General features: G+C 36.3%; 1 protein-coding gene across 1 annotated transcript; it reads left to right on the forward strand.

Annotated features, from left to right (window-relative positions):
* Window positions 1-70: 70 nt before the first annotated feature.
* LOC100369562 (large ribosomal subunit protein bL9m-like) lies at window positions 71-10,220 on the forward strand. Its single transcript, XM_002733745.3, has 7 exons — window positions 71-289; window positions 1,529-1,685; window positions 3,152-3,276; window positions 4,699-4,749; window positions 7,159-7,260; window positions 9,025-9,108; window positions 9,800-10,220. The coding sequence occupies exons 1-7, from the start codon at window positions 194-196 to the stop codon at window positions 9,944-9,946; spliced, it is 762 nt and encodes a 253-aa protein (XP_002733791.1). The 5' UTR covers window positions 71-193; the 3' UTR covers window positions 9,947-10,220.
* The last annotated feature ends 1,533 nt before the right edge of the window (window positions 10,221-11,753 follow it).

Raw genomic sequence — 11,753 nt, forward strand, 5'->3', positions numbered from 1 at the left:
AAAGAATATTTACATACTTACACTTACTTGAACGAGGGTGACCCTCAGCACATAATTTATTCAAAATGGCAGCGCCCGTGTGAACACGGTGCTTAGAAGGGTTTTAGTTGTATGTGACTTTATATTCGAGTTTGTTCTTCAGATCGCGCCGCAGAGTTGTCAAGTACCGAAGGGCTATAAAAGCTGGTACAAAATGGCTGGAATAAATGTACTTTTTGGGGCGATGAGGTTGAATGCACGGCATGTCCTTCAATCAGCGCCGTTGGTTATTTCACAACAACCGAGGAGGGTAAGTAAAGCAGTCATGTAGCTGTAACACCGTAGCTCTTGAGTTCGTTCCTGTCGTTGACAGGGTTATTTCGTCCGTCGCGTGTGATCGCTTTCACCTCATATTATCACACGAGTGTGTGACGGAGGACGAAACATTGTATGGAGCTATATTTTGTATCTAACTACGATAAAACAAATATTTCAATGCGGTTCCCCAAAACGAAATAGCTATAAAACACCCCCCCCCCCCGTTCGATCGGCACATGGAGGTAAAAAGAGATCGACAGTACCTCCCGACGGTCCTACTATTTACTGCCCGGGAATGCCCGGGACGAAATTGGACTGTCCGGGATAGATATTTAACTTTTTTCGACTAAAAATCTGCAAAATTTCCTCAATGTTTGCGTCTTTTTCTGCGTTTGTATGGCCATTACATCCAGGGGATTTCACGTTAACACCTCCATTTCGCTATTTTTTTTTTTATTTAATTTTAAATTTAAAAAGAAATAAATCGCCCAGACTGTGCCAGTCTATTTTTGACGCAATGTTACACAATATGTCTGGCAACGTACACCACCTCGCGGTAATAATAATAATACCTACCTGTGTCGGAATTGCTAAATGTCTTCCAAAAGCCAAATACAGACTTTAAGTGATACCAGGAGGTGTTTTATTGCGCTCTTTACCAAAGAGCAACAGAACAGCGCATGGTTCTAATCGTGATCAGCGTGCTCAACTTGGTGTAAAAATTACTCAAGACAAATATATCAAAGAAGCTTTGTTGTCTCGTATTGCGTAAACAAACAAATTGCTGACAGTCTGGAATGGCACCAATTTTATTTAAACTTTTAGGGTAATTTGTAGCAAGATGATGTTTTATCATGAATGAGCTGTCTCGCATTATAAAATTTGTGAAACAACAAGCAAACAAACAAAATTGTGCTGCACATTGACTCTTGGGGTCCCTTTATTTAGATTCCTTCCATTCTCTTCTATGCATATATAATTGGCCACTCTCACTGAACTCTTGTTATTAGAAATACTGCAATTATTTTTAACACAACGTCCACTGATGCCGTTTCTTTCCATTCATTTTGGTTAACATTGGAGGCTTATTAATAAAGAGTGGTGATTATTGCGTTGCATTCAGTTCGATATGGGACTCGTATCGACGTACTCAGCGCGTGTAAAATACTTTGCGCATGTGGTGTGTGTGACAAGCACCCTTTACCCTATTTTCTGCTTTTATACCTGTCAGACCACTGTCATTTTGAGAAGAGAAAAACAACCCGGACTCGCAAAGATTGGCAAGCCTCCAAAGCTGAAAAAAAAACACAAAGTCTACCAATTGGTGAAAGATACAAAGACAGAGAAACAACCGAATATGCAGCTTATACTTATTAAAGACACAGAAAGTGAGTGTTTACTTTATATTTAAAAGCATACTAGACAAATTGTGTGTCAAGTACATGTACATGTATGATTAAATTAAATTAACACAACTAGTTATGCATATTGGATAAGATGTTATTGCTGGTAATCATTGGTTGGGATTGGTTAAGGCTGGTTAAAATCAGTTAAGTCTGCTTAAAAATGGTTATTGCTGGTAAAAGTTGGATAAAATTGGTTAAGATTGGTTAATGCTGGTAATCATTGGTTGATATTGGTTATTGCTGTTAAACATTGGTTAATTCTGACCTTTTACAGTGTATGGCTCTAGCAGTGACATCAGTATATCTAAAAGAATATGTAAGGCACAGCAGAAAATTTATTCATTGGTACACAGTTTGGTCTGAACATAACTTGGCAATTTTGAAAGCTTAATGCTGGCTAAATGATAAGTTACTCAAGGAATAATGTATAATGTCACTGTGGTTCAAATTATGTAGATAAACATTAGGTTATGTTGGTTAAAATTGGTTGTTCCTGTAAATGTTGGTAAAAATTGGTTATTGCTGGTAAAAGTCAAATAAGATTGGTTATTGCTGGTAAATATTGGTCATGATTGGTTATTGCTGGTAAAAGTCAGATAAATTGTTAAGATTGGTTATTGCTGGTAAATATTGGTCACGATTGGTTATTGCTGGTAAAAGTTGGATAAAATTGCTTAAGATTGGTTAATGCTGGTAATCATTGGTTGATATTGGTTATTGCTGTTAAACATTGGTTAATTCTGACCTTTTACAGTGTATGGCTCTAGCAGTGACATCATCAGTATATCTAAAAGAATATGTAAGGCACAGCAGAAAATTTATTCATTGGTACAACACAGTTTGGTCTGAACATAACTTGGCAATTTTGAAAGCTTAATGCTGGCTAAATGATAAGTTACTCAAGGAAGGACCGTAATGTTTAATGTCACTGTGGTTCAAATTATGTAGATAAACATTAGGTTATGTTGGTTAAAATTGGTTGTTCCTGTAAATGTTGGTAAAAATTGGTTATTGCTGGTAAAAGTCAAATAAGATTGGTTATTGCTGGTAAATATTGGTCACGATTGGTTATTGCTGGTAAAAGTCAGATAAATTGTTAAGATTGGTTATTGCTGGTAAATATTGGTCACGATTGGTTATTGCTGGTAAAAGTCAGATAAATTGTTAAGATTGGTTATTGCTGGTAAATATTGGTCACGATTGGTTATTGCTGGTAAAAGTCAGATAAATTGTTAAGATTGGTTATTGCTGGTAAATATTGGTCATGATTGGTTATTGCTGGTAAAAGTCAGATAAATTGTTAAGATTGGTTATTGCTGGTAAATATTGGTCACGATTGGTTATTGCTGGTAAAAGTCAGATAAATTGTTAAGATTGGTTATTGCTGGTAAATATTGGTCACGATTGGTTATTGCTGTTAAACATTGGTTAATTCTAACCTTTTACAGAATATGGCTCTATCGGTGACATCATCAGTGTGTCTAAAAGAATAGGGCGTAATGCTCTCCTTGCTAAAGGCCTTGCTGTTTATCCAACCGAAGAAAATGTCAAGGAATATTGTTTACCAAAAAAGGTATGAAGACCAGTTCCTATCACCAGGAAATGTTTTATCCTTTTCACCACCCACCAGTTCCCTCTTTTTATCATAAATTCACAAAATACTCCCGTTTATAGTCTGCACTTTCCTTCAGTAAATTGGGACAAAAATAGCGAAATTTCTTGTACAAAAGCTAAAAATTGACTCAATTGTTTGTTGGTTCCAAAATTAGGATTCATTTCCAAAAATATTAAAGAATATGAGATAAGTGGGCCAACAAATTTGAGCAAGGAAGTCTGGTGATGCAAAGGTGGTAATGACAAGATCGTTGAAAATTTGTGCGGGAACTTTGGGCGCAACTGTCTTCAAAACAATGTTGACGTTAGTTTTGTTTGACAAGTGCTATAATAATAACATATTTTTTGAGTAAAAACTGAAAATTGACTCAAATTTTCACTGTTGGCTCCAAAATTAGGGCTCATTTCTAGAAATATAAGAATGCAAGAAAAAATTTCAGAATAATTTGGGGGAGAAAGTCTGGTGTGGAAAAAGTTATAGTAGATTATGTTTGTAAAAATATATATGCATTAGAACCAATACCGATGATTTTATGACTGACTGTCATCAAATGTCTGTTAATTTTCCAGTAGTTTATGTACATTTGTTTAACCCGTTTTTGATTTTCTTTGATGACTTTTGACAGACTGGTGTCTGTTTTTCTCCCCAAAAACATCCAAAAAATGTCATCAACTGTTTCTCAGACACGCCTTGACGAATTTCATTCAAACTTGGTATGTGCATTACACATACATGTAGATTTGTTTTGTGATTTGATTCAAACTGATAAACTGGCGACCATTTTGTTTTTTTAATTTTTTTCTCACCTATCCTCAACCACTTTTCGGACATACTATAACAGGAGTCAAGTGCCTTGCTCAAGGACACAACATTGAGAACCAGTGAGATTTGAAATAAAACACCATGGTTTAGACTGTGAAGTCAAAGTCATAACCGAGATATTGTGATGGACACCATGGTGTTTTACTGTTCATAAATGCATATTTATGTTTTTGTTTTGAAATAACTGTATTCTAATTCTACTGTAAATTACAATTGTATTTAATTTAAATTAATTCACGGTAAACAAATAGGCTATTTTCATGCTTCAGACGAGATCTTGCGAGACCGTTAAATTTGCCTAGAAACCGGTTGCTAGTCACGTGATACAGGTCAAGCTTTGAATCAAAATAGCGCTAAATCGTGCGTGTGCCCGGGGTCATGCGTTAAATTTCCCAGAGTGATTTCTTCCATCTGTTTCACGTTTTCGACCATGGCCGACTTCGACAGGATGACTATGCTACAGCTCAAAGACTTCCTGCGTAAATCCTTCGTTCAACTTTATTCTAATTTATTTAACTCCTATTTTAATTTTATGCAAATTTGTTTCAATTTATTCAGGTTGAAGATGAAGTCACTGGAGAAGTTAAATTATCACGTATGGCCGTAAGGGTAGGTCAATAAGTTTTAATAGCTGTAAATATAACCTATTAAATGATTGTGATCTACATTGGAAAAGAGTTTCTTTTGCACCCCCATTTGGGGGTGGGGGTGGAGGGTTTGACTTCAAAAAGTTTTCATCCTACAAAAACGATTTTATTTTTTAATGAAGTCAAACAAATCTTGTAGTATTTATAGTTCGTTTTTTTTTTTTCTGTCCAATCATGGACAAAATAACAAATAACAAAAAATGAAAAAAAAACACATCCAAGACGAGAAAATGGTTTGGTCCGAGTGTAAATATGTATGTCAAATGAGGTCAATTTCAGGGCATGGACATTTGTAAAGTTTTTTTACACCCACCCGACAACCAACTGGTATGCCATACTACCTTCCGATTATCAATTTGTATTTAATGGTTAATGTAGTCTGACGCCATGATCAATATTTATCAATTAAGTTTCAGTGTGTGTGGGGTGGGTGTTGGGGGAAAAACTAAAGGAATTAAGTTTTTTATCCTACATTGAACTTTTGATGTTGTCTCTTATCTAGAGGGGACATGTACAATTGAATTGGAGGACTGGGTTAGGGTTAGGCGTGGGGATGCAAAGGAACACTTTATAGATAATAATACATCAGTGCTTAGTATAAAGTTATTTCTGCCAAAGCTGTATTGAATTTGCCAATAGGTTGGATAGAATTCCTGTAGAGTTTATTCCGAAACCTGGTTATGCCATGCGATACTGTAAATGCCATAATTATTAACTGTTTTGTAATTTCTCCATTTTCACTGATGAGTAAAATTCGCTAAACCGAATCCATATGAAAATGTCAAATAACAATAAGATTTATTGTTTCGTCGTCAAATTTCACCCAGTGAAATTGCTTCAGTCTGTATTCCACACATGCATGGCACAAGCACCTACCTTTTGAAGTAGTACGCTGGGTCATTGCTAGACTGGCCCAGCCATTTCATAATACTTGTTTTGTTTTTTTAAATTGTGATCCGACGTGAAATTACTATGAATGATTCATTCTGAGGCATATTTGTTGCTATTATATTGATGACATACAGTGACATTTTGGAAACAAAATAGGAAAGTAGAATTGCGTTTGTGTAAATGATTCTATGCGTCTGGTTATGTATGTATTATAATTGACCATTTTCCGTTCACTGCGAGAATCACACGTAATGCGTGAAATAGAACATAAAAACAGGACAAACCAAGGTCATAGTGTCATAGTGAAGCCAAATATTGTGTGGGATTCGACAAACGCGAAAATATTTTTTTGGGGGGGGGGGGGGGCATTTCCATGCTTAATAATTGTGCTGTACACATTTGATGATAGACAATTTCGAGTAAGTGAGGGTATTCAAAAGCAATATTCCTCTGTCGAAGATCGGCCGGTCGATGTGAGCTACGAAATAAAGAAATCCAAGTTCAAAATCAAATGTTCGATTTTCGCGGCAGACATTCGATGTGCGTCTTTCATGCATCTCGCGAGATCTCGCAGTCGAACGGAAAATCACCTATTGCGAAGAACAGATCGCACCAAAAGCTGGCTTTCTTATTGGCTGCCAGCTAACAATTCATGCTATCATTACTCATTAGCATATTTGTCACCTCAAACATGCATTGACAACTACGGTACTGTATAGAGAGTGTGGCAGAACAGACCAGTCCTGGAATTCTCATGTCAATCAATGTGAGGAAATCTACAAACTCATTCTTTAAGGAATTATCATATAAAACAATAAAATTGACATGACTGAGACAGTCATCCAAACAACATATAATTCTCTGATACATGTATCCAACTTCTGTTAACACTTTGGCTTTGCAGCCAAAGCCACACCGACTTTTAATACGATTTGCGTCCTTAAAATAACTCTCAAGGGTAACATTGAAACTTTCTGTGCCGCCTGCCTTTAAATTTGCGATCAGAAATTTTGGCCATCCAGTACTGGCCTTGCTTTTTTGGAAATGATTGGAAAGTGAAAAACACCACTTCTTTACCCATCTTCACCTTGCCCAAATTTGTCTGCACTTTCTTCTTATATTCTTCAATATTTATAGAAATTAACCCTAATTTTGGAGCCAACAGACAAAATTTAAATCATTTTTCAGTTTTTACTCAAAAAATTAGCTATTTTTGTTCCAATTTAATGAATTTTTTATGAGGCAAGTCATTGGGAGTGCTTTCAATGCGTTGGTAAAGAATTTAACGAAAGTTTAATTAATTTTTTTTTAATAATTAATTGTTTAATTAATAATAATCACTCTAAAAATGGCTTGGCAGAAACACCATGCCTTGTTAGTTATTACTCCAGGAATTCACCGGCTGTCTGCTGTCTCTGATTGGCTACATGCTGGTATCAATGACATGACTGATGTATGAATATTTTTCTTTTCATTCCAGACTATCGAATATCTTGAAAAGAACCCTGTGGTTCTGGAAATGAGGTACAATATTCCATTTAAAATAGAAAAATTCCACGTCGTTGACGCCTATGAATTCAAAGTAAGTGACTATATCTTTTTTTAATAAAAATCTTGTAACACGTACTGTGCACACTACCCAGTTCGAGAACATTTACTGTAAAATGACTAATTTTCACTGGGTTTAAATTTCAGGCATATTCAGTGGGTTTTAAATTCACGGTTTTATCATTTAGATAATGTGTTCTATGCTCAATTTGACATATTCTCTGGGTTTTAATTTAACTGATTTAGCATTTCAGGCATATTCACTGGGTTTTAATTTAACTGATTTAGCATTTCAGGCATATTCACTGGGTTTTAAATTCATGGTTTTATCATTTAGATAATGTGTTCTATGCTAAATTGTACATATTCACTGGGTTTTAATTTAGCGCATTTTCCAGTAAGCGAAATAAGCAAAATTAAAACCCAGTGAATAATTAATCCTTTTACAGTATATTATATATGTTCTATTACCAATACAGCATGTTAGTCAGCAAATTTACGTTGCTTTCAGACGAGCATTCAGTACTTTGACTATTGCACCAATGAGGTTGTGCATGATGAAACATTCCGGCGATAATGTTTAATTATTCTTGAGGGCAGATATCCGGGCATTTTCATCGCCTGGCAACCATCACAGTGAAAACATAAGCCGAAACCTCTCAGAAAACGGTACTTTTGGATGGTTGTTGAGACTCTCCTGAACAGTGTAACAAGATTAGCCATGTGTGTGTAACATATAAATTTGGTTGTTCAGGATTACTTCAAAGTTGAGTTTGTGTTGTTTTCTTGAATTTAGCTATTTTCACTGGCTCTTCGCTTGGCGTTCCACAACAGCACATGCAGAGCCCATAGAAATGCATGGTACAGTGGTGCGCCTCTTAGCAACGTGGAACGTCTGTGACGTAGCTCCGCCCTAGAGGATACACAGTAGACTTTGCAGTATAGATTTTCGGTTCGCGAACTTGGCAGTGAAACAATAAGTTCAGTTCGCTTTAATTTGCTTTAGAAAATTTTACTTACCAAGGAAAATAACAAAATAAAATGAAAACCAGCGAATAATTAAAGTGTTTTTAAAGTAATCAAATTGTGATATAGTATTTTCAAGGTTATGAAACAACACTGACATTATCATAAGACATCATTCAGCACACAAAACGGACAATACCGTCAATAACAATTTTAACTTCTATTGTGTTACTTGGCCGTGGTTTTTACCTTGCCCGTTTCATCAAAGATGGGAGGAAAAGGTATACTAAGGGGAAATTTCTGTCTGGAATTGTTGTTGTTGTCGTCGTTAATAATTGTTACTGTAGCTTTTAAATTATTTCAATGTCACAATGTTATAAATACAGTACATGTAAACAATGTGACTACACTGAGGACTATAGTGAAAGTCACTCTGACTCCCTAAAACCACTGTAAAAGTCATTGACTCCCTAGGACCACAGTAAGTCATTGACTCCCTAGAACCACAGTAAGTCATTGACTCCCTAAAACCACAGTAAGTCATTGACTCCCTAGGACCACAGTAAGTCATTGACTCCCTAGGACCACAGTAAGTCATTGACTCCCTAGAACCACAGTAAGTCATTGACTCCCTAGAACCACAGTAAGTCATTGACTCCCTAGGACCAGAGTGAGTAATTGACTCCCTAGGACCACAGTCAATGTCACTGTAACTCCCTAGGACCAGAGTAAAAGATATTGACTCTCTTTTTTTTTTAGTGTTCATTAACTTGCTATTACATAATACTGTGACATCATATGTAACAAACGCTATTGTCTTTTGTCATTGCAGCTTGGTGTAATTGTCCCAGAGTACGCTTTGACGTTACCAGATGAACCAATCACAAGGTTTGGAGAGTATCCAATCAAAGTAACTGTAAGTTTTATTTTGTCATATAATGTTATGGTAATCGCTTCAATTTTCGAAGGTCTAGGGAAATCAACAATTTCTCGACATTGGGTAATTAACTCTGGCTCGTTTACTCAAACTGTGATTGACAGGCATTTTGCATACATTAGTCGCCATTTTAAACTCATGATTTTTACTTATTTCCCGGAGCTCCCGCCACAATGTGAGCGGCTTGGTTCGGATTAGCATACTGATTGCGGTGGCCATCTTGCCCCTATTTATAGTATCGGTTCCCCTTTAAGACCCCAGTACAGCTATAGAAATGCTCTCAGAGTATACCTTCAAGACCTAGGGAGTCGTTGACTTTTATTAAGGTCCTAGGGAGTCAATGACTTTTACATTGAATTACAGTGAATGGGTTAGTGAATCGCTATGAAAATATGTAGACGATATTGAGAACTTTTTGTTCATCACTGATTGGCTGTTTACATGACTTCAGTAAATTACCATGGAGACTCACATGTGTAGTCTCACTCGTACATACAACACGCCCACAGACGAATTAACAAGTCGTATTATTCACTGATTTTTCAAAATCTCACGATAGATTACATCTAGTCTAACAAGTTATCTACAGAACACACGTTGCATGTACACTGTCAAGTTGAAAGTTGTGTGATTATGAAGACGCGCATTAATAATATTTTTCTCGATGTAGATGAATGGCAAAGAAGAAGTGGAAACAACTCTCATCGTCAAAAGTTATGTCATAAAACGCAAAGGACGATCGTTAGAAGCCTACCTCGAAAGAATGAAAAGAATTCAAGAGAAAGAAGAAGAGAGTCGAGGGACTGACCCAGAGTGAAAATCCCGCAGTTCAATCCAGAAGTCCCAGTTAGAAGATGTTTTCCTCGCTGGATATTAGTGTATCTATCCATCTTACTGAGATGCACAGTATTAATATGCATGAAATTGGACATAATCATGTTTGGAGAAATTAAACATGACTGTGTTCTGACATTCATCCAAGAGATAGACCACAGAGAGATATAGACACTCATGTAAACAATAATTTCAATTTTAAGTTAGTAATCTTCTGTGTGTCGGTAACTTTGAATTAAATTTTTTGACAAAATCCAGATGAATTATATTTACTCATTATCAGGTGTATGTAAGCATCCTCATAAAAAAAAAATGCTCGGAAAATTTTTCCAGTAAAAACCTGACAAGCAGCGAGTCAAGTACTGTAAAACATGTTGCAAAAGCAACATTCTATTTTAGCGAATTGTGGTAAAATGACGTAATAGCGAATTGTTGATTTTTTCTTTTGTCTTTGTTGATTTCCTGTTTTCACAATACTTGTCTGTCGCCTGCCAAAACAATTGCGCAGTTATCATCTCCATAAAAACAAAGAAAAACTGTCAAGTGTAATAAGGAAGCACTCCAGATTATTACATTTTCTGTGTTGTTTACAAAGTGTGAGTGTGGAGAAAAAGACGTTGTTTGGCCGCCATTTTGAATTTATAATGAAGTCAGTCAGACACCTTAAATAAGCGAATTGGTTCTTTCGCTGAAAAAGACATGCTCGCAAAAAAGACATGTTTTACAGTATCTCGTTTTAAGATGCATGCATACCCCCGCCCCCCCCAGTATTTTTTTTTCGGGTGTATTGTAGTGCGAGATAATGTTATGAGGTGATTAGCTGGCGTAACAACGTTGGCTAAATAATTTTGAAACGTTTCTGAATGCACTCCAGACCCTGTGTGTATCTGAAAAGAGCGCCACCAATGTCCAGTTTGAGAGAAACAATTACTATATAGCATGTTACTGTAAAGGGGGTAATTATTCACTGGGTTTTAATTTTGCTTATTTCGCTGACTGGAAAATGCGCTAAATTAAAACCCAGTGAATCTGTAAAATTCAGCATAGAACACATTATCTAAATGACAAAACCGTGAATTTAAAACCCACTGAATATGTCTGAAATGGTAAATCAGTGAAATTTAAACCCAGTGAAAATTAGTCATTTTACAGTACTGTGCATATATAGACCACTTTCCCAGAAGATGCGGTTTTTCGTATGTACGCGATTACGAGATATGGAGATGCAATGTAAACTTGCATGCATGATATTGTACCTATGGCTGTACAAATCAACTTGACCAAATTATCACTCCATCCACAGAATATCATCACACAGCACTATTTGTATCACTGACACTCAGATCGCCGCAAACCAACCGATCTGACACATACCCGCGCGTGGAACTATGGTCGGAACTATTTCCACATTGTGTCAACACAAGTAGCGCTATTCAGTTGGTTTGCGGTCAATGCTAAATGACCTTCCAAATTACATGCATTTTAATTTTAATAAAATAAGACATTCTGATGAGTATTTTAATTGATCAACTCATTAAAGATTAAATCTTGCTAACAATCGGGAGAGAATGTGTTCAAAACAAGAAAAATACTTGTATATAGTTCCGCGGAAAAAAACGCTGAGTAAAATGGTGGCGGATAGATATTTAGCCATCAGAGGCTAGTTATGCGTCATAAGACACAGGTCTGTGCTGAACAGCGCCACCTGTGTTGACACAATGCTATTTGTATCTGAGGCCGTGACAACAGGCAGCCATCTTACTTACACGGCAGTCTTGCTACTTCCGGGA

This window comes from Saccoglossus kowalevskii, chromosome 20 (genome assembly GCF_978046115.1).
Source record: "Saccoglossus kowalevskii chromosome 20, keSacKowa6.1, whole genome shotgun sequence".
Taxonomy (NCBI): Eukaryota; Metazoa; Hemichordata; class Enteropneusta; family Harrimaniidae; genus Saccoglossus; species Saccoglossus kowalevskii.

Bases quoted from the DNA above. Each gene is read 5' to 3' on its own strand.
- LOC100369562 (XM_002733745.3), top strand. From the start codon at position 194: ATGGCTGGAATAAATGTACTTTTTGGGGCGATGAGGTTGAATGCACGG. The intron at 290-1,528 runs GTAAGTAAAGCA...TATACCTGTCAG, and splicing joins TTTCACAACAACCGAGGAGG to ACCACTGTCATTTTGAGAAG. The intron at 4,750-7,158 runs GTAGGTCAATAA...TTTTCATTCCAG, and splicing joins TATCACGTATGGCCGTAAGG to ACTATCGAATATCTTGAAAA.